Source organism: Pezoporus occidentalis, unplaced genomic scaffold, assembly GCF_034315485.1.
Source record: "Pezoporus occidentalis ecotype Australia unplaced genomic scaffold, CSIRO_AGI_Poc_V1 ctg12, whole genome shotgun sequence".
Taxonomy (NCBI): Eukaryota; Metazoa; Chordata; class Aves; order Psittaciformes; family Psittacidae; genus Pezoporus; species Pezoporus occidentalis.
The window spans coordinates 9,501,044-9,524,084 of NW_026912994.1; the positions used below are offsets into that span (position 1 = coordinate 9,501,044).

The 23,041-nt window shown below is 40.6% G+C and overlaps 1 protein-coding gene across 2 annotated transcripts in view; it reads left to right on the forward strand.

The window, feature by feature from the left end:
• The window catches only part of CNTNAP5 (contactin associated protein family member 5), a 269,159-nt gene that overhangs the window by 68,462 nt on the left and 177,656 nt on the right, over nucleotides 1–23,041 (forward strand). Inside the window, exons 3-4 of one of the 2 annotated variants that reach the window (XM_062607158.1) lie at nucleotides 7,726–7,794; nucleotides 15,111–15,304. In XM_062607158.1, the coding sequence (XP_062463142.1) occupies nucleotides 7,726–7,794; nucleotides 15,111–15,304 (263 nt within the window). Of the gene's footprint in view, nucleotides 1–7,683; nucleotides 7,795–15,110; nucleotides 15,305–23,041 lie in introns of both variants that reach the window. The other variant, XM_062607157.1, reaches the window with a different exon arrangement.

Sequence of the window (23,041 nt, forward strand, 5' to 3'; positions counted from 1 at the left end):
TCTAGTCCCAACCCCCCTGCCATGGGCAAGGACACCTCACACTAAACCATATCACCCAAGGCTTCATCCAACCTGGCCTTGAACACTGCCAGGGATGGAGCATTCGCAACCTCCCTGGGCAACCCATTCCAGTGCCTCACCATCCTAACAGGAAAGAATTTCCTTCTTATATCCAATCTAAGCTTCCCCTGTTTAAGTTTTAACCCTTTACCCCTTGTCCTGTCACTACAGTAAATCCTCAAAAGGAAACCCACCATGCAAACTGGATTCTTGTTTTTGTTCTCTAAGATACTCTTACTAATACTATGCACCTCCACAAAGGCAGAGTAAGGAGTCTTCACTTAAGAGTCTGCACTTATGTGTCTGGTTGCAGGTGCGATGGTGATAAGCAGTTGGTGTTGAGATGCTCCACTGAAGTTCACAGCAGTGCTGCTGCATGCTGAATTTGAAGGTCAGGTCACTCAAGGTGTGGGGAGTATCATATATATCTATCTGTATGAAAGACGTCCAGTTTGGAGATGTAGTCTGAACTATGTTCCTGTCTCTGGCTGATTATTAGGTGGTAGAATGCAGCATGGCTCTCCTTAGGTTGCTGAAGCTATTTTTTCCAATGCACCTTATTCTCTTTGAGACAGGTATTTACATTCACATTTAAAAAAAAAAAAGTATTTATACAACATCAAAAAAATTGCTTCACCAATGGATTCCTGAACAATGTTGGCACCGAGTAATATCAGCAGAAAATCTGCCTTACCCCATCTGAATTTTAATTTTATGTTAGCAGATACCTATACTGAACCCATTGCAACTGCCTCTAGTCATATCGTTCTTGTGGTTTTTCTTCTAATAGTGAGCCTGTCAGGATTGCTGATGGGTGCAGATATAGTAACTTCTGCAATATTCAATGTTGTTTTAATTGTACGTATTATGATATTTTAAGGCAAATACTCTTCTGGTTTGTTTTGTGGGTTTTTTTGGGTATGTTTTTGTTTTTTTTTTTGTTTTTTTGAATCCATGGTTTAATTGATGGAGTCCTGAACTGCTCCTTCAGTGATGACCTCTGGTGAACAGAGCATGCTTGTAGCAAAGTCTGATGCTTTTGAAGGACATCAAGTTTACATTTTGGTGAGTGGTGCTAAAACTTCTGAAACTTTAAGAGGCAGCCCTGATCTTTGGAATATGTTAGCTACTTCATTTGAAATGCATAAGTAACAAATCTTATGTAGACCAAGACAAAAAGGATGCTTGTGATGCTGTGTAGGCACAGCAAAGGACCCTGTACGTTCTTGGATTGTATTTTCCATAACCTAGCAAAAAATGCTCTGTGCTGGCACAGTCACTTGCCTGTGTTTTCCCTCTACAGCAGGGCAATTTCTGGATACATTGCCTTGCCGTGGATCGAAGGGATTTATACTGTCTGTCCGCTATAAGTATGTTAAATGTCAAAAGGGCAAACTTCAGATATAAAACCTGTTCTGTCTGCTGGGTCAGCTTTGTAGCTTTCTGCTCTTGGGTCAAAGATCAGAGCACTCTTAAATTTGCAGGATCTCACAAATGTGGAAGGAAAAGGCAAACAGGCACGAGAAGCATATTCTGAGTAGAAAACAGTAAGAACCCCTGACAGCTGCTGTTATACCTGCTGGAAGTAAATCATAGCTTTGGACAACAATATGCTTTTGCAGGTTTCTTCCTTGAAATATAAATGTTGACAAGCCAAGTCATCACAACCTTTTTGATGTAGTCTTTTTTTCTTTCCCATATAGAAATAACAATGATTTCAGTAATTGTTGAAATCTCAGACTGTCCTCTTATTCAGTGGATTTGTGTGATGCATTTGCCATTCATTGGCAATAGCTCATTCCTCTCCTAAAGAAATATGTGATTTAATGAGAAGCATACAGTATAAGCTAGAGTGATGAGTACCTTCATTTTATAGATGGAGACATTATGTCTCATCTAAGTGGCATGGGCTATGACTGAGCCAGAATCTGGGAACATTTATTCCTTAAACATAAGACCATTTTTTCTTTAATTATTTTTTGCTGATAACTAGTTTTGTCTGATGTTCTTTGGTCCTCTCAAAACAAGTATTGCTTGTGTATATTAGTTTACTGGAGCTGCATTGATGGTTATTTGAAATCAATATTTGGGCTTCATAAACCCAAGTGGCACGTGATCACTCTATTCCTTATTTGACTGCTATTTTGTTATTGTGAATAGGAGTTATATGGCAGATGTGCTTGTTTCAATAAAAAAATAAGACACACTATTAAATCAAAGCTTTTTTGAGAGCCCCTGGCGTTATTCAGGATCAAACTTAACTACTTTTTGTGAGACAAGGTTACATGTGCAGATTGTACCATAAAAGACTGCTGAATAAATACACTGAGTAATACTTTTATGTTGAGGTTTACAGGCAAATGAAAGAACACATAGGTAATTTACAGTTGTTTAGGAAGAGTTCATTATTAGCTTAACTATTGACGTGAAAGGAAAAGAAACCTGTGTTGTTAAGTACTTCCTCTGGTGTCTTATATCTTGAAAACTATGCTGTGCCTTTCAGCTAACAGATGGAGTTCACAGCTGTGGATGTGCATGTAGCCAGTCTCTAGGAGAAAAAAATAAAAAAGAATTTCTCTTTACAGATTTCTTTCTTCCCCCCCCCCCCCCCATCTTTCCAAGAATCGTGTAGTACGATACTCATGGTAGTAGAAACCATTAATATGTGGTATCCTGCTGAGATACTTTGTGTGGGGAACCTTGATATGGAAATAATCCTTCAGCCTCTTTCAAACCTGTAACTGTACTCTGCTTACTACGTTTCCTGTGTCTTCTGTGTATATCTCCTCCTGTACACATGCACCTCATTTGGACTGTAAAGGTGGAACGTTAATTTTCATTGTAAGTCCAAATATTTATTTTGTGTCTTTACTAAGGAGAACTGTAGCTACAGAAGACAGGAGAAAACAGATGAATTGGAAGGCATTAGTTGTCACTCCTAGAGCACAGTTAGAAGCATGATACGAAACGAATGGTTTATGTCTTTAAAACAAAGTATGCCATTAAGTGGGTAATGCTAAGAGGAATTTTACCTATCCTATAAATACGAGTGAATCTTTTCAACTTCAAATCCCAGTACGGAGACAATTTACAGTTGCAATCAAAATTATGCACACAATTTAACTTCAGCACCATCTGTAACTCTGCTGGTATTTTAATAACGAATAAAATTATGTCTTGGCAACAGAAATCCCATTTAAATAAAATACCTCTAAGTTCCAAGCAAGGTCTCCAAGAGGAAGCTACAAGAGCTCTGATTTATCCTGAAGTCGCCTTAATGTTTACTGCAGAACATATATGTCTACATTTTCAGGTTAGCTATAAAGAAGTTCTTTACTGTGAGGATGGTGAGGCACTGGAACAGCTTGCCCAAAGATGTGTTAAATGCTCCGTCCCTGGCCGCGTTCAAGGCCAGGTTGGACAGAGCCTTAGGTCACATGGTCTAGCGTGAGATGTCCCTGCCCATGGCAGTGGTGTTGGAACTAGATGATCTTAAGGTCCTTTCTAACCCTAACTATTCTATGATTCTATGATTTAAACAGTAGGCTGTGGACAAGAGGTCTGTGTGATTCTGTGAAGCCCTTCTTAACCTGCCTCTGAAGCTCAGGGTTTGCACAGGATGCCTGCCCTCATTGCACAACGTAGGACTGGTTCAGAGCTATGAGCAAGCTCTAATCCAGGCACTCTTTGCTGACATGCCAAGCTCTTGAAGAGGAGCACTTACAGGAGGCAGTTATCTTCCCTTAAAATAGCTTTTATTACTGATGATGTAGGAGGCATGTTACTTCATTACTGAGTTTGCCTTTTGGACTCCATTGTGCAACCTACCCACAACAGTTTCTGAGTTGTAATTTTCTTTTTCATCTTCTCAAATTCGTGTGTTTTGCAAAAAGAAGGCAATTTTTACTCTGTTGGCATGGGGTGCCATGTACCTGCACCTCCTCCGGTTGCATTATTGAGTGATTCTAGTCCTGCGTTCCTACTCTGGGTACTGCTCTCTGGTGGTATTTTAACTCTTTAATAGAGTAGCTGCAGCATAGACCACAGTCTTAACTGTGGCTTGCCAAATACTTTTCATTTGCAGTGATATGAGATCATTGGTATAAGTATGGTGCTACTTATCATATTGAAAATAGATCTTGGCTAACAATATACTACCATGTAGAAGTACTGCAAATTTCACAGTCAAAGATTTTCTGCACATTTGTCTCTGTGAGGGTACAGCACTACTAAAAGCTGTTCAAATCTGATCTATGGGAAATCTATGGAGCCTAGGGATTGGCAATCTTTTAACTGATCATATCCTCTTCATCAAAGCTTTCATTAAGGAAATATTACTGACCTTTCTGGATGGCTTTCACAGGCGGAAATCAATGTGTTTTGTCCCACTGTCTCTTTAAATGGACAAGTGAAACAGCAGCAGGATAGGTATGTTAACACATCTCAGTCATGGCTGGTACCAACCCTGGCCCTGTTCCAGGGATTGATCCTTTTCAAAGGACAGGGTGAAAAAAACATCAATGTGATCATGATAGATTTTGGGGGTTTATGAGTTTCTGAATATTTCAGTGTCCACTAATCAGAAATTGTTTAAATTTATATCAGTTGCTGCCACTGAACTTTATCTTAAGCTTGAGGAGAGTTATAAATTGGATCATACTGTGCCTACAAACACTGATGTAAAATATGTACCAGAAGAATAAATAAAGTTGTGCTGAATCTCTGTTTTCTATGCAAACTCAATTTTGATAATGTTAGCTGTGTTTCAGAAGCCTGCTATCATGTCCCACTACTCTGCTTTCGTGAGACCCCACTTGGAGTACTGTGTGCAGTTCTGGTGTCCAGAGGAGACCAGAGGATGGCCACAAGGATGATCAGGGAGCTGAGGCGCCTTCTGTATTAAGATAGGCTGAGAAAGTCGGGGCTGTTTGGCCTGGAGAAGAGAAGGCTGTGTGGAGACCTCATAGCAGCCTTCCAGTATCTGAAGGGTGCTGGAGAGGGACTCTTCATCAGGGACTGTAGTGATAGGACAAGGGGTAATGGGTTTAAAACTATAACAAGAGTTGTTCAGGTTAGATCTAAGGAAGAAGTTTTTTACTGTGAGGGTGGTGAGGCACTGGCACAGGTTGCCCAAAAAAGTGGTAAATGCTCCTTCCCTGGCAGTATTCAAGGCCAGGTTGGACAGAGCCTTGGGTGACATGGTCTAGTTTGAGGTGTCCCTGTCCATGGCAATGGGGTTGGAACTAGGTCATCTTAAGGTCTTTTCCAACCCTAACCTTTCTATGATTTTATGAAATCTTGTCTCTCTAGGACTTGGATATATTTTTCTAAGGTTTGTTTTTTTTTTTCATATTTGTCACAGGTGTTGAAGGCCATCAAGAAACATAGAGCTTTATCAGATATTTTGGCAAAAGGCCTTTTCTGAAGTTCACTAGTTTATGGAATATTAGCTAAAGCTATTATCTGGCATGTTTTAGAGGAGCCCGAGAGTTTTGGTGTCTAAATCTCACTTGGATGCTCTTGAAGTAATAGTTCTATTTCTTTTAAATTTTATATTTGTTTTAAATTTAAATACACAGGAAAAGAGATTTCATTGTATTTATTTAGAGGGCAATTAAAGCTACAAGGAAGGAGTAAAAAACAGTAAACCAAACAACTTCATAATAAGTTAGTTTCTCTATTTTTATTTTTTTTGATTCATCTAAAAATAAAAAGAATGAATAAAAATCAGAAAAATCAAGTTGCCTATAGGTAAATATTTTTTTCATTTCAAAAGCAACATTTCTGATGACAGTTCTAATATTGAACACAAAACTGTAAATGCTGTCCTTAATTGCCTATTTCTCAGAAGTTGGCACAGTCAAGGTCAGCACCCATTTCTCAAATGAAAGTGAACATCTGTATTTTTACATGATTTGCATGAAGAAGATGGCTTATACGTTCAATTAGACACTTTTTAAAATCTTTTTTTTGCTAATTATCAGGTCAGAAGTAAACATAGGAAAAAACAACTGTCTGGCAAATGTTTTTCTTTCTGAGTGTCCAGATGTTTTAAATGATTCTGTAGAGTAGAATTTTTTTTTTGTTAGAAAAAATGTTTTCAGTAGTCACTTAATGCAGTTGACATAAAGAAGGGGATTTTTTTGTTCTGACAGGCAAACTGCCAAGGCAAAAGGAGTAGTTTCAGAAACTAGGAGTCTGGGAGCACCTGCAATAAAGGTCTGTTTCTGTTACACCAAATGAGGGAGATAAAGTCTCTTGAAATGAGTGAGCTGGGATTATATGGTAAGAATTAAGATATATTGGTTTTGCTTTTGTTTTTTCAGTGGGTCTTCTCTGACCTTGCGCAAGCACAAAATGTTTCTTCCCTTTGTTGTCTGCAACCACCACAAAAGGAAATATGATAATAATAGCCTTTCTTAGAGAGTTTTATAATCTTGAGAGGTGTGTTGGGTGTTTTTTTAAATTCTGCCTTCTCAGGGAAGCAGGGTCTATGGGATGATTCTCACTGTTCGTTCACATCTTACCTTTTTGAGCCCTGTGGTCTATTTTGGCTACATTTTTTAAAGGTAGAACAATCTGAAATCTGTACAGCTTCTATGGGTAGTGTTTCTGACAAGGGACGCATATGCTGAATATGATCTGAATTGTTGTGCATGCTCTACCTGACCAATGCATCCTATGCACTTTACTATACTGCATATTTCTATATGTAGAAATTTCATTTGTCATATAAAAGCTGTGCCATGTCCTGCACAGTGCAGGACACTGGTGCCTGAGATCCTGCTAACCTGCAGGACTTTCTAGTAATTAGATCGTGTTTGCTTCATGGGAGATTCAATTAAAAATGAGAGGGTTTTATTATTCCCTTCTGAAATTCCTCACTATGTTTTTGAGTGTGTATATGACAGTGTTGTAATGAACAAACTTACATTACCAAATTCTATCCTTATTCAGACATTACGGGCTCAAAAATCCAACTTGGGTGTTAGGCTACCCCATCTGTCGTCAGATGAGGATGTGAAAGTAAGAGGGGAAGGACATAGCAGACTACTCATTTGAGCTAACAGAAGTAATTTGGCCATGTATGTCTGTGTGAGCTCGGGAAAGAAATTAAGGAAGGGTTCAGATTTTATAATTGCAGTGCAGCATAGGGCTCTTGTGAAGCTTGGTACATGCGTTTTACACGTTGCAAAAGGCCAGGTGGCATATCCCTGTGTTCCTGCTCTGTGGGGAGACTTTACTAAACATATTGCCTGGGGCATTCTCTAAAGTCTGCCAGATCATTACTATATTCTTCCAGTGGCTTTTCCAAGGAAAGTCACTACCCTCTAACTGGAGGGGAAATCATAAAATTTCATTCACTGAAAGGAAAACATTTTCCAGCTTTTCAAGTATTCAGTGACTTGTCAACAGCTCCCAATGTGTTGCCATCCCACCAGACTGGCATTCTGGAGGGTAAGTTTCAGTCTTGCATATAAATTCAAGCACAAGTGTGCCTTTCTCAAGTCTCTGTCTGCTAAGTCAAAACAAACACCACCTTGAAATAACACAAGTTAGCATATTTGTTGCTCATGTGATGACATCTATATGTTTTGTTTCTTGCCTTTTTTTTTTTTTTAGATAATTGTGATGATCCATTGGTATCTTCCTTACCTTCAACAGCCCTTACAAGTTCCACTGAGCTCTTCAGTACTCACAGTCCCAGCTTTGCAAAGCTCAACAGGAGAGATGGTAAGAATGCAGTATGAAATGCCTAAACTGTTCTTTTTAATCACTTTTACGAAGAATAACCTTTTATGCTGTTTGTCTGCAGTGCACTCAGAGTGAAGTTGAACAGAGACATTAATTTGTGCTTTTGAGAGAGCTCTGTTAAGGAGCAATTCCTTTCTTTGTTATAGAAAACTTCCATTAAATTTGAAACTCTCCACGTCTTTTGTACAAGCATGCTAAAGGAAGTTCACATAGTCTTTTTGCGCTCGAAGAGTTCCCATAATCTTTAAGACTTGAAGGTCATTAGGTTTGAGGCTATATTCTAAAATGTGGGTGTTTGTAATGTGTAAAAGCTAGTATCAACTAGATATTGAAGTTCCAGTGAAATTCAGTGATTACACAGTTCTCCAGATCTAGTGAAAATGAATGAAGAAAACTTTGCAGACGTTTGCAGTGAAGAATATTTAAGGCCCAGATAATGAGTTCACATACAATGTCAAACTTTCTAGGATCAAACTTTGTACTAGAAAAGAGAAGTTGGCAGTACCTGGGACGTCATTTGACACTGTGCTGCAAATTTATGTTGATGGCTCCCATCTTATTCCCAAGTTAGAGCCTCTGAAAGAGGAAAGCCCTGTATTACTACATTACATGTGAATTTAATGATAAGAAACAATAGAAAGTATACTACTAGAAAAGATATTTTAATTTGGAAAAAAAAAAAAGATAATTTACCTATTTAAACAATCCCTGAAATGTCTGTTTTAATCAGCAAAGCCAGCAAAAGACTCTCTCAGATACCTGGCACTAATGATAAGGAAGTTGCTAGGTCATTAGAAAAGTATTAAATGGAAATTACTATATCATATTTAAACCCCTGAACCAGAGTTCATCAGCAAGGAAAAAGTCATACAGTAGTTGTTCAACATTATGTAAGTTATCAATGTTGAGCCCTGTCTTTGTCTCCAACTGCTAGCTGGGACAGTAAGTAAACATGCTTATGTGATTTTGCAAATGTCTGTAATGACTCATTTTATCTGCAGGAAAGAGGAAGAGATTCAAAGTCAATATTACTGCAAGTCAAGCTCTAGCTTGACAATATCTATCTTACTACCCCGACTTTTGTAGAAATGCATGGATGTAGTGCCACCAGAATTAATATGGGTACCTGGTCCTGGGTTGGAGGAGCAATGGTAGATGGTGACTGAAGGAACTGGCATTGGAACGCAAACAGTAGATACAGTGCTGCAATTAACAGTGCCTCCAGGTAGAAACCCAGGTAAATATATTTGTTAATATAAATAGGAATGCAGCAAGTGAAGATGAATTTATAAAATACATTCCAGACCTATATCAATAGAAAGTTGTAATTCATCATGTTGATTCAGTAATAGGTAACATTAACAAGGCTGTTGTTTAGAAAAAGGCCTGCAAGGCCTGCAGCAGTGAAATGTGCCATAAACCATAAAATAAAACCAAACCAAAAAACCCCAAACAAACAAAGAAAACCCCTGATCTCCCCAAAACCAACCAACACACACCCCCCCCTCCCCCCCCAAAAAAACCACAGAACAATCAACGACAAAAAAAACCAAAACACACAAAAACCCCTAAAGGAGAAAAAAGGAAAAAAAGGCAAAAGAACCCCAAACCAACCCAAAACCCTACACACATTACCCATGAGTAAAGCTTTATGTGAACTGCTGAAAGCATTCAATTAAAATGATGAGAAATCTGTATGGCAATAGTAAAACAGTATAATTCTGATAAATATGATCCTGAGGTGTGAAATATATTACTTAGACAAGCGGGATTAACTGGCATTTTTGTTTACAGTAAATGATAATGAAAAATAATAAGAAAATTGCTACAATATGACTCTATAAACTAAGCTTTTTCATTTCTCTGTTAACTCTCAGCCTTAGCAGTCAGTACAGGCAACTATGTATGGGAATATAAAATGTATACAATGTTAAAAAGAATTTGTTTTATGGCCAGGAATTGTTTGATCTGGGCATTAAAGTAAAATTGTGCAGCAGGAAAGCACTTAGTTGCAGCAGGAAGTCTGAGAGTTTGTAGCACAATACAAAGCCGGTTGAGCTGTTTGTAAGGCACTATAGAGTGGGAACAGGCATTCCCTTTGCTTTGCATTAATAAACCAAAAATAAGTATGGGTATCCTGAGCAGCCCTGTGAAACATCAAGGACCACTGACTGCATAACACTTGGCTTCAGTGCAGTTTTTGGAACAGTTATGGCAAAATGTACAAATGGTCTGAAAAAGAAAAAAAATATTTGATCATATTTCTTGAAGTTATATGGATCTCCAACTGAGAAACCATCTGATCTTTATTCTTCTCATATTTCTAGCATTATGATTTGTTGCCATGGAGAATGAGCAATGTATCAGATACCTCTGGTAGTTTCTCCACTAGGGCATTTTATCCACATCATGTAGAACCTCTCCCCTGAAATGATCCACAGAAAATGCGAAATATATGAACCATGAGCAATGATGGCACATGGCAATGCACAGAATCCTGTCAATGCTAGTGGGAATCTAGTGGGAAGAAAGTGAAATTGTATGTCCCTCAGACATGATGTTGTAAAGGGCCAAATGTGTATTCACTTTACTGGGCATCTACTCTCTCTTTTGTCCTTGTGAGAAAGGCAATGTGGCATCTTCATGCATTAGTACTTTCCAGTTAACCTAAAATCAAATGTACAGATTTGTTGGGTGTAATCAGAGCCACATTTTGTCTGTTTTATGCTTATGCCACACTATTAATAAAAGATATGTGGTCCTGTTTACTTTTCTTGTGCTCAGGAAAAGAGTGTCAAGGTTATGCTTGTATCTGTTCAAAGGAGTTTGATGTCCTGTAAGTATTGTCTTAAGTAGCCTTCGCATCCTACATTCTTGTCTCTTGTCTTGGGCCTGCCCTGACAGATATTCCCCAGCATTAGCACAGCTCATGGGTAGAGAAGCAAATGGCTGTAAATGAGCTACTACACTCCAGATGTGCTTTTTTGCTACTTAATAAAAGAAGTATGTGGTGGGGTGTTGACACACTATAAAGAATCATGTGCATAAAAAAAACATGCAGATTGTGCTGAAAAAAGATGCCACTTGTGCCACCTATTCTGTATAACAGAGAAAATATGGAGGAAAAAGAATATTTCTTGATTTTTGGCACTCACAGCAGTATTTGGTGAGGATTTGAGATACCCTCAGAAGCAGGCAGAAGTTATGTGTTTGCTTTACTAGCAGAAATGAGAGAGGCCCAAAGGAAAAACTTTAGTTCTGTTCTCAGTCACAAAGACAATGCAGCTTTGCTGTTGCTGGGAATTTAACTGCCATTCTTAGAAGTCAGTAGAGTTACTGTCCATCTGTGGAAATGGTAATGGTGGAAGGTTTGGGAGGGGGAAATGCAGTGGGTTTTTACCCCCCATGGGAAGAGGTGTATGAAGCATCTGCAGTTCTGAAAAGACATGATCTGTCAGAGATAAGGTCTCTCTTGCAAGACCAGTGTCTGAAAAAGTGATACTATGAGCAGGTGTCACAGCTATGTCATGTAGTTCTCGTATCTAAAGAGTGACACTCCCAACAGACAGATGTGCTCATGTGAAGAGATAGGCAGTTCAGAAATGCCATGTAATCTGTGATTTCTGAGCTTAAACGCACTAGAGAGCTCTCAAATTTCCATTCAATGTGTATTGTTTGTTTGATTGACTTCAACAATATAAACCTGTTGTGCCATCTTCAAACTGGAAATTAAAAGTGCTTTGTAAAGCCAAATACTTTTGTGGAAAGCTTCTCACCTTTCTATCATTTCTGGCAGCAGAAGGGAGAGAGCATAAATTACATAGAATAGATGCTAGTTATGATGTTTAATGAATGACTGGAAAGTACCTGTGGTAATAAGCCTGGCTTAAGAACTTGGTTATAAACTAGTATAAGGAAAGCAAAAGTGTTTTTTGGTTTTGTTTGGGTTTTTTGTTTGTTTTTTTTAAATGGGAAATTCATCAAACAAATCACCTGTTATAAGTGATTTTCCTCCATCTCCCATCTCATTGTTGCTGTTTATGTTGCACAAAGACAATTAAGGAAAGATGAAAATGCCCGCATTTCTTTGAATATTTATGAAAACATCTATAACAAGCTCTGTGGAGCATTTAAGGGAACAACTTCATGCCACAGACCTGCCAGAATTTCTGAAGTTAATTTCTATGTCCCACCAGTTCCTGGCCTAAAACTGTAAACACGGCAACAGCTATTGTGTTCAGAGTCTATTGCAAATTGTAGAATTGGGTTTGGAAGAAGCATTCAAGGTATATAGCTCCAACCCCCCTGGTGTGGACAGCTACACTTTCCACTAGACTGGATGTTGGATGTTATAATCCAAAAGAAGTTTCTCCATTGGCTCTTGTGAATATTAGCCACAATTCCGTGTAGGAGAAATATGCAGCTTGTTGTCTTTGAACGGTTATATGGTTTGTTTCTTAAAAGCATGGCAGAAATATTCTTTATATGGAACATAAGACTGGGGGGGGGGGGGGGGGGGGGAGAGTGTGTGTAAGAATAAATGTTAGGATTTTTAACAGGAAGCTATAGTGAACTATATAAAACCATAGTTTTATATAAACTATATAGGTATGAAGTTAAAAGAGAGCTATGAAGTAGTGAGAGAAGAATCAAGTGAAGAAATTCCTAATGTTCTCAGTAGGTCTTTCATGTCATGCTCATATCTTAATGAAATGTAAAAAATTAAAATTCTGACACCTAATAGGCAAAGGAATTTCAGTTGAGAGTTATAAAATACAATGTCGTCCACAAAAATCAAGAATTTTTTTTAAAGGGTAAAGTTACTGAAATTGAGTTTTTTGATATAAACCACATTTATCGATCTTTCAACTCAGTTTACTCTGATAAACTGCTCATGGAGCATCTTTGAGATGGATCAGTTAATAAGATTAAAATATTAAAGTAAATCCAGATATTTATAATCAAAGTTTAGTAATTCTTTTTGTTTGGGGATGCATATTTAGAATCATAGTTTGCATGAGGAATTTTTAAGCTTTACATGAAGTGCAAGGTCCTACACCTGGGTTGGAGCAATCCCAGGCACAGCTGAAGATTGTGCAGAGAAGTGATTCAGGGCAGCCCTGCAGAGGAGGATTTGAGGGTGTTGATGGGTGAGAAACTGAACATGAGCCAGCAGTGTACGCTCACAGCCCGGAAAGCCAACCATATCCTGGCTGCATCAAAAGGAGCGTGACCAGCAGGTCAGAAGATATGATCCTACCCCTCTACTCTGCTCTCAGGAGACCTCACTTGGAGTACTGTGTACAGTTCCGGTGTCTTCAACATAAGAAGGAAATGGAGCCATTAGAGCAGGCCAGAGAGGGGCCGGAAGGATGATCAGGGGACTGGAGGACTTCCTATACAAAAACAGGCTGAGAAGCTTGGGACTGTTCAGCCTGGAGAAGAGAAGCTGTGTGGAGACCTCCTGGCAGCCTTCCAGTATCTGAAGGGGGGCCTACAAGGATGCCAGAGAGGGGTTTTTCATCAGGGACTGTAGCACTAGGACAGGTAATTAGTTTAAACAGGGGAAATTCGGGTAGATATAAGGAAGAAGTTCTTTACTGTGAGGGTGGTGAGGCACTGGAACAGGTTGCCAACAGAAGTGGTAAGTGCTCCATACCTGCAGTGTTCAAGGCCAGGTTGGACAGAGCCTTGAGTGACATGGTCTAGTTTGAGGTGTCCCTGTCCATGGCAGTGGGGTTGGAACTAGATGATCTTAAGGTCATTTCCAACCCTAACCATTGTATGATTCTATGAACTCTATTTCCCCCTTTCTCTCCCATTGTGATTGTGTTTGTTGTACAGAGAAGTGCTTTTGTAAACCTCACTAATAATGGCAGCACAAACAAGATGATGGGTTGCAGAAGGAATGACTGTGTGAAAATTTGCTGATTTGGAAAGTTTATTATGGCTTCCACGTTCTTCATAGCTCTGTTGTTCACATATTTCTAAGACTGTCCTGTAGTGACAGGACAGGGGTAATGGGATAAAACTTAAACAGGGGAAGTTTAGATTGGATATAAGGAGGAAATTCTTTACTGTTAGGGTGGTGAGGCACTGGAATAGGTTGCCCAGGGAGGTTGTGAATGCTCCGTCCCTGGTGGTGTTCAAGGCCAGGTTTGACAAAGCCTTGGCTGGCATGGTTTAGTGTGAGGTGTCCTTGCCCATGGCAGGGGGGTTGGAACTGGATGATCTTAAGGTCCTTTCCAACCCTAACTATTCTATGATTCTATGATTCTAAGACTGCAGTGAACTCTGGGTGTGTAGAGAGAATAAATGTATGCAAGTAGAAACAAGTTAAAAAAATAATCAGCCATAATTTAAGGGTGTAAAAAAAAGCAAGAGAACATTAAATAATATATCTCATTCTGGGAGGATTTGCATTTAGCTATAAACTCTCATTGACTGTAGTGAGTGAAGTGGTGAAATTCAAGCAGTGGTTGCAGTTGTGTATTTCATTGTCTTGGCATTACCATGAATCCGTTTAAGCTCTAAAAAACTCAAGGGATAGTATATATGTTTACTTTTAAGGGACAAACATGAGTTACAAGCTCTCAGTTTCCATGTGATCATCACTTCTGAAGTTTCCGTTCCTGAATGGTAAAGTAGGTCATGGAAGCAGATAAGTTGCAAGTTGCATTTATTCTTGTGGAGATCTTGTTTGTTCTTTTATTTAAGATAACATAAAAGTTCATTCAACAAGCATCTTGTGTAAGGCAAATGTTACTTTCTAGTCCTTTTTATCAAATGGTCCCTAGCTTTTCAACATACTGTTCGAAGTGCATTTACAACCTGTAATTAAAATTATTTTTCTTAAAAATTAAGAGGGCTCAAATCCCAGTAACTAACGTTTTTGCATGTCTTTCAAAATGCAGCAGTAAAGAAAATGTCAAAGCAAATAAGCGTGAAATTGGTAACCCCAGATTTGCACAAGCATGCAAAGAGAGGATAAATACATTTTTTTTTTTGTTGTGACTGATTATGTGCCAACCTCACTGGTGCTTGTCCAGCTGCCAAAGAATAAATTCCCTAAAATATCTAGAAATTCAAAATTCCTTATGAATTCAGGTTAATTAAGAAAACCTTAAGGAAGCACACCTTATGTAGCGTATTTTCTAATACAGATATACAAACAAACAGCTGTATGTTCAGAAAGTAAAATTCTCTGTGATGACCTGAAATAGTAATGTGGTTCTTTTCCAAGTGTAATTTCTTGTGCTGTCATTGTCATCTAAATTATCTTTAATCTGCTTCAGGAGCTGGTGGCTGGTCCCCGCTGGACTCAAATAAGCAGCAGTGGCTCCAGGTCGATCTGGGAGACAGAGTGGAGATTGTTGCAGTTGCTACGCAGGGCAGGTACGGGAGCTCAGACTGGGTAACCAGCTATACACTGATGTTCAGCGACACCGGCCGCAACTGGAAACAGTACAGACAAGACGACACCATCTGGGTAGGTCTGAATTGTGGATGTTGTTTGTCCCCAGATCTTCCTGGTTGGGCTTATTTTGGCATTTGGAGAAGCAGCTTTGGTTTCAGATCAGAGGAGTGATGTAGTGGTGAGAGAGCATGCTCTGCAGAGTGTTTTGATCTAAATGTGTTATGTTACTTACTGTCTATATAATACAAGTTTAGGCCCTCAAGACTACATTACTTTTCAGACTGAGGATGCTCAGGGCACTCAAAATGACCTACACGCTTCTGTGCCTGGTTGGCTTTGATTCAGGCACACCAGGGTAAACGGAGCTAATCACCTACATAGTTTCTTCAGGAAATATGAAAATTAACTCTGTGTCTTATGCAAGCTTGCTAGTCAGAACAACAGAGCTCATGCTGGGGGAGGTGGGTGGTAGATTGCTCCTCGGCTGGAGAAGGCTGGAGCTTCAGTGAGTTGTGGGATGATTTAGCAGATGCACTAAAAATGCTCAAGGCTTTTCCTAGAATTTTAATGCAGCCTTGATGCTTGCTGTGTCACAAGTTCAGCGTGTGACAGGTGCTGTGATTAGGACTGCTTGCAGTAGCAGTACCACCTCAGGTGTGGGTGGAGAGTTTAAAAGTCTTCCTTTTATATGGAAAATGTGAATTGTTAACAAATGTTAGCATCCTCTCTGTGCTATGTTCTGTAGTTCTGAGGGAAAAATAGCCCTAGTAGCATGACAGTATGTGGTGGTAAATGAAACGCATTCTTCATGAAAATTAAAGGAGACATTTTAAAAGTGACAAAATAGAGTTCTGGTTTTGTGTTAAATTTTTGTTTGGTTAACACCTTGGTTAAATACTGTGTTATGAAAGCAGATTATTCTTCCAGAACTTAATGACTGTGAATGAGGAGAGTTGTGCAGCTGGAAGAGGAAAAAAGGGCTGCTTGGCTTTCCTCCTGAACATTTTGCAGACAATCGGGGTGCTGTAGAGGGAGGTTAACTTTTGTCATTTTAAAATCCATTGCATTGACACTGTCTTTTTATCATGGTTTGATTTAGGGAAAGTGAATGAAATCCTTCTTCCTTTAGAAAGGCAACTTTGTCCTAAGGATGTGTCCTGGGTTCAGCAGTAGCAGTCATTTTTCTCCTTCTTGGTAGCTGGTGCAGTGCAGTGTTTTGACTTTCAGCTCGGGAACAGAGCTGATAACAAGGATGTTTTGGTTTGGCCAAGGACTTTGTGAGCCTCATGCTCTGCCAGGGAGGAGGGGAAGCCAGGAGGAAGCAGAGACAGGACACCTGACCCAAACTGACCAAAGAGGTATTCCATACCACAGCACGTCATGCCCAGGAGGTAACTGGGAGTTAGCTGGAAGGGCTGGGAGACTGCAGGGTTGGAGGAGGTATCGGTCAGAGCTTGGTCGGGCTGGGGGGGGGCGAGTTATCGGTCGGCTGGTGGTGAGATGATGTATTCTCTTCCCTTGTTATTTCCTTTATCATTATTATCACTGGTGGTAGCAGTAGTGATCTGTGTTATACCTTAGTTACTAAACTGTTCTTATCTCAACCCGTGGGAGTTGCATTCTTTTCGATTCTCCTCTCCGTCCCTCCGGGAGCAGGGGGAGGGCAAGAAGGGGGGAAGTGAGCGAACGAGTTACCTGACTGGGTTTAAACCACGACAGGATGATTATAAAGTTGTCAAGTGTGGCTCTGCTTCTGTAGCTTCTGAAGTCATATTATTAGGCTGTCTTTGCTCCAAATACTTACACCTGTCTGTTTGGGGTATTGGTTGGTTGGTTGGTTGGTTGGTTGGTTTTGTTTTTTTTTTTTTGTTGTTTGTTTGTTTGTTTGTTTGTTTTAAACCAGCGGAATTTCATTCTAGACTAAATATAGGGATCATTTAACCTGCCTCTTGACTTCTGCCCTTACAACTCAAAAATCCAGAACTGAGATATTTTTCACACATGTGGTGTCATTAAGTGGTTCTTTCCCTGAAAATATTATATGCCTTGTTAAAGTTTTGTATTAAGATCAATTAATTTTTTATTATGTCTAACTCTTCAGCCCTTTCCTTTTAGGAAACCCTTGAACTTTTATTTTATTTTTTTTTCTTAAATGGAAACTTGAAAGGACAATACTTAGAATTTACCATAGCAAATCTTCATGTCTTAAGCATCTAGTTCTGTGAGTTTCAGATCTGGCACCTAATAAGAGCAAACCTAGTGGGCTTTGACGGTGAATTAGAATTTATGATTAACCTAAACTCTCTTGGTTTCCTTGATGATATCATAGCAGCCTTCCAGTATATGAAGGGGGCTATAGGGATGCTGGCGAGGGACTATTCATTAGGGACTGTAGTGACAGGACAAGTGGTAATGGGATAAAACTTAAACAGGGGAAGTTTAGATTGGATATAAGGAAGAAGTTCTTCACTGTAAGGGTGGTGAGGCACTGGAATAGGTTGCCCAGGGAGGTTGTGAATGCTCCATCCCTGTCAGTGTTCAAGGCCAGGTTGGACAGAGCCTTGGCTGGCATGGTTTAGTGTGAGGTGTCCCTGCCCATGGCAGGGGGGTTGGAACTGAATGATCTTAAGGTCCTTTCCAACCCTAACTATTCTATGATTCTATGATCAGGTGAAAAGTTGATTCAGAGCAGACCCTGACACAAGTTCTAAAGTGGACCTGGAAGCTTGCTTTCTGGAGGGGTAATTTTTGTATGCTTTTCTAATGGAAACCACCACAGGTTGCAGGTGATCATTTTGTATATAACTGAGGAAAAATGAAATTAATTTGGATATGGGAAATGTTACACTGGGGAAGGATCTAAATATTTTTCCCCTCATGTTAGTCTCTGCAAGTCACACTGACCATGTGAGCTGATTATATAATTCCAGTCCAGAAGAACAATTTGCTCCATGTTCCCAGGCAGAGGGCTTGAAGGGATTGTTGGCAAGAATTGCCAAGTTTTGCTGTTGGAAGTATCTGATAGCAGGAATCCAAAGTCAGCTCATTTGACATTTCATTAGGCTCTACAGTCCACCTAAACTGGCAAGTCTCATTAACACCCAGGAGCTTCTATGCCTGCCTATGGAATTAATGAAGATCAAGAATTCCAGCTGTATAATTTTTATTCGAACTAGAGAGAAAGTTGATTCTTTTTTTCCTGGCACTTTTGGATTTGTTTCGTGGAATTAAATTAGGTCTTGAGAGCCATTCAGAGCACAAAGAAGAAAGCCAAAGAGGTTTGCAGAATCATGTATAGAATTTTAATTCCAAATTTTGCAGCATTTGTTTTGTTAGCAGCAGTCATTTCCATAGGCTTTTTACTAAGAAAAATAGTGTGCTGTCCAGCCACATGTTGAAGGTTTCCCTAAAAAAAGTCAGATGCTTGGACAAAATGAAGACAAGCTCGCGATGGTGCTTTTCCTAAACATCTGGCTGTTTAATAGCTGTAAGAAAAGATCTGCATTGCTCACTTCTAGAAAATAACCTTAACCTCCCTTAAGGGAAGGCAGCGGAGTGGACCATTTCACAGAGCTAGGAAAGCAGTGTCGCAGGGTAACCTCCACTGCCATGATTTGTAACAGTGTACACTGTATCAATCTGTCACGAGACTGGTAGCTTCAACCTTAGGAATCTGTACCTCTGCTGGTTTGGCTGGGATAGAATTAATTTTCTCCATAGTACGTAGTATGGGGATATGTTTTGTTTTGTGCTGGAAACAGCATTGATAATACAGAGATGTTTTAATTATTCCTGAGCACTGCTTACACAGGGTCAGGGCCTTTTCGTCTTCTGCCTCCTCACCAGCAAGCAGGCTACAGGTGCACAAGAAGTTGGGAGGGGTCACAGCCAGGACAGTTGACCCCAACTGACCGTGGCTATTCCATGCCAAATGACATTATGCTCAGCATACAGAGCTTGGAGAAGGTTGAGTTCTCGGGGACTGGCTGCACATTGGTTTATTTTCATTTACGTCACTTGTCTTTCTTTGGTTTTATTTCTCTTTGGTATTTTCCTTTCCGTTGCATTACTGTTGTTATTATTGTTGTTACTATTATATCTTAGCTTATTATTTAGCTTAGGTCCTGGTTGGGGTTAAACCATGACAGTCCTTTCTGCTGCCCAGTGTGGGGCTTGAAGGGTTTAGAATCATAGAATGATAGAATAGTTAGGGTTGGAAAGAACCTTAAGATCATCTAGTTCCAACCTCCCTGCTGTGGGCAGGGACACCTTATGCTAAATCGTATCACCCAAGGCCTCGTCCAGCTTGGTCTTGAACACTGCCAGGGATGGAGCATTCACAACTTCCTTGGGCAACCCATTCCAGTGCCTCACCACCCTAACAGGAAAGAATTTCCTTCTTATATCCAACCTAAACTTCCCCTGTTTAAGTTTTAACCCGTTACCCCTTGTCCTATCACTACAGTCTCTAATGAAGAGTCCCTCTCCAGCATCCCTGTAGCCCCCTTCAGATAGTGGAAGGCTGCTATGAGGTCTCCATGTGGCCTTCTCCAGGCTGAACAGCCCCAACTTCCTCAGCCTGTCTTCATAGGGGAGGTGCTCCAGTCCCCTGATCATCCTCGTGGCCCTTCTCTGGACTTGTTCCAACAGTTCTATGTCCTTTTTATGTTGAGGACACCAGAACTGCACACAATACTCCAAGTGAGGTCTCACGAGAGCAGAGTAGAGGGGCAGGATCACCTCCTTGGACCTGCTGGTCACTCTCCTTTTGATGCAGCCCAGGATACGGTTGGCTTTCTGGGCTGCAAGTGCACACTGCTGGCCCATGTTCATTTTCTCATTGACCAACACCCCCAAGTCCTTCTCCATAGGGCTGCTCTGAATCTCTTCTCTGCCCAACCTGTAGCTGTGCCTGGGATTGCTCCGACCCAGGTGTTGGACCTTGCACTTGGCATGGTTAAACTTCATGAGGTTGGCATTGTCCCACCTCACAAGCATGTTGAGGTCCCTCTGGATGGCATTCCTTCCCTCCAGCGTATCAACCGAACCACACAGCTTGGTGTTATCGGCAAACTTGCTGAGGGCACACTCAATCCCACTGTCCATGTCAGCGACAAAGATGTTAAACAAGACCGGTCCCAACACCGATCCCTGAGGGACATCACTCGTCACTGGTCTCCAGCTGGACATTGAGCCATTGACCACAACTCTTTGCGTGCGGCCATCCAGCCAGTTCTTTATCCACCCAGTGGTCCATCCATCAAATTGATGTCTCTCCAATTCAGAGACAAGGATGTCATGTGGGGCAGTGTTGAACACTTTGCCCAAGTCCAGGTAGGTGACGTCAACTCCTCTACCCCTGTCCATCAGTTCTGTAGCCCCATCATAGAAGGCCAGCAAATTGGTCAGGCAGGGTTTCCCCTTAGTGAAGCCATGCTGGCTGTCACCAAGCACCTTGTTGTTTTTCATGTGCCTTAGCGTGCCATCCAGGAGAATGTGCTCCAAGATTTTGCCAGGCACAGAGGTGAGACTGACTGGTCTGTAATTCTCTGGGTCATCCATTTTCCCCTTCTTGAAAATGGGGGTTATATTTCCCTTTTTCCAGTCATCGGGAACTTCACCTGACTGCCATGATTTCTCAAATATGATGGCCAGCGGCTTCGCAACTTCATTTGCCAGCTCCTTCAGGACCCGCGGATGGATCTCATCAGGTCCCATGGACTTGTGCCTGTTCAGATTTTTAAGATGGTCTCGAACCAGTTCCTCTCCTACATTGGGCCCAAGGTCTTCATTCTCACAGTCCCTGCATCTGCCTTCCAAGACTTGGGTGGTGCAGTCAGAGCCTTTGCCAGTGAAGACCGAGGCAAAGAAGTCATTCAGAACCTCAGCCTTCTCCAAATCCAGGGTAGCCACTTCTCCTGAGAGCTTCCTGAGGGGGCCTACGTTGTCCATAGTCTGTTTTTTATTTGCTACGTACCTGTAGAATTCCTTCCTGTTATCTTTATTACCTCTAGCTAAGTTTAATTCTAACTGGGCCTTAGCTTTCCTAACCTGGTCCCTAGCTTCCCGGACAACATCCCTAAGATGTTTAAGATTATAAGAGATTGAACAAAGCATAGTAAAAGATATTTGTCTCTGCTAACAGTTGCAGGTCACAATATTGACCCATCTGTTCTCGATATTAGTTTATCTGATCTGCATCATGGTTTTTTTTTTTGTTGTTGTTGTACATGTTAGATTGCTGCTGGCTTTTGCAGTTTTCTGTGCTCTGTAGTGATTAGTAGTGTTTTGCCTGGGAGATTTGTTATTAAAACATTGACCTTGAGCTTAATCTGGTATTTGGGCTTGGTACTGTAATTACTGTATCTGAAGTACAGCCATTACTGTACTTCAGATACCATCTCATGGAGACAATTAACAATTATATTTCTTCCTCTGAGAGCTCTTTTTGTGAAGGAAATACAGAATGGCACCTTTGCTACCTTTTTCTGTAATCATTTCTCCCTTGTTACAATAACTTCTTGGTATCTTGGATGTCCTCAGGTTTAAATACTTCTATTGCTTTTTCTTAGAAATATTTCCCTGATACTTTTCTAAGGTTAACAAGCAATATAAGAATAGGACGCAGGCTCTGTGAGAGTATGGTCATGGCTGGTACAGCATGTGGGGCAGTATGGGAGTCTGGAGAACTTCTCATCTTCTGTGGTATGGAACTTAACTCTTAACCCCTATAGGATCCTGTTGAAGAGATAGAATGTTTGGGAAAAAAATGAATAAGAAAGGCTGTGGCTTACTACACTGTGCTGGACCTTGGCCAGCATCTGCCAAACGCTTCTCAGTATTATATAGCACACTGAAGAAGAAGAAAGGGAAAACAACAGAAACTGTAGCTAAATCAGACACACTAAATCAGTCTAAAAAAAAAAAGAAACAATGTCTAAAAAGAAACAATGGCAGCAGTAGTCAGCTCACAGCTTGCTTAGTAGGGGATGAAGAGCCTTCTCCTAAGATGGAGCAGGAGAAAGAATCAAAAGAGGCCGCCTATTCTGCAGCATCACTGTCACAAGAAAAGGAAGAGGCTGAAATCATAAATGAGACGGAAACCACCTGATCCCTACCTTCAAGCGAGCTGCAAGATATGCAAAAAGATTTTAACTGTCAAACAGGCGAGCTAATTCTCAGCGGGCTACTCTGATGCTGGGGTAACTGGGGCCCGTTGTCAGGAATCAGGGCGTGAAGAAGCCTGACAGCTAGGTTCTCTTGCTAAGGATAAGGCAATTGACAAAGGGATTGGAACAAAGGCAGGAGTCCTCAGTCTTTGGCAGTGACTGCTGTCAAGTGTGAAAGACAGATATGCCTTCAAGGAAGAATCTGCAAATTCCCAAAGCAAATAGACCAACATTGATATCCAGTGTCTGAGGGAACTGGAGCTTATCTATAACAACCTGTGTGATGACCAGGCATTCAAAGACCCAGATAAAATCCAGTCCCTGTGATAAACATTTTTAAGAAATGCATCAATGTCATACACTTGCACCTTGGTGATGATGAGCAGGGCAGACACAGAAGCACCAACTATAGAAGAACTGACCAGACAATTGAGAATATGAAGATAATTTCACTTCCTCCATGTGGGCCTGTCTTGGCTGTGGACAAACTGACCCAAAAAATGTCCAAGCAAGCAGAAAAGGGTAGGTGTTACTCACACACTCCAACCAAGGCCTCAGCTATTAAGAGCCAGCCTTTCTCAGTTCAAGGGGAAGCATACTGGTGGCACACAGTGTGTGCAACCCTGTGGTTCTTCCTGCA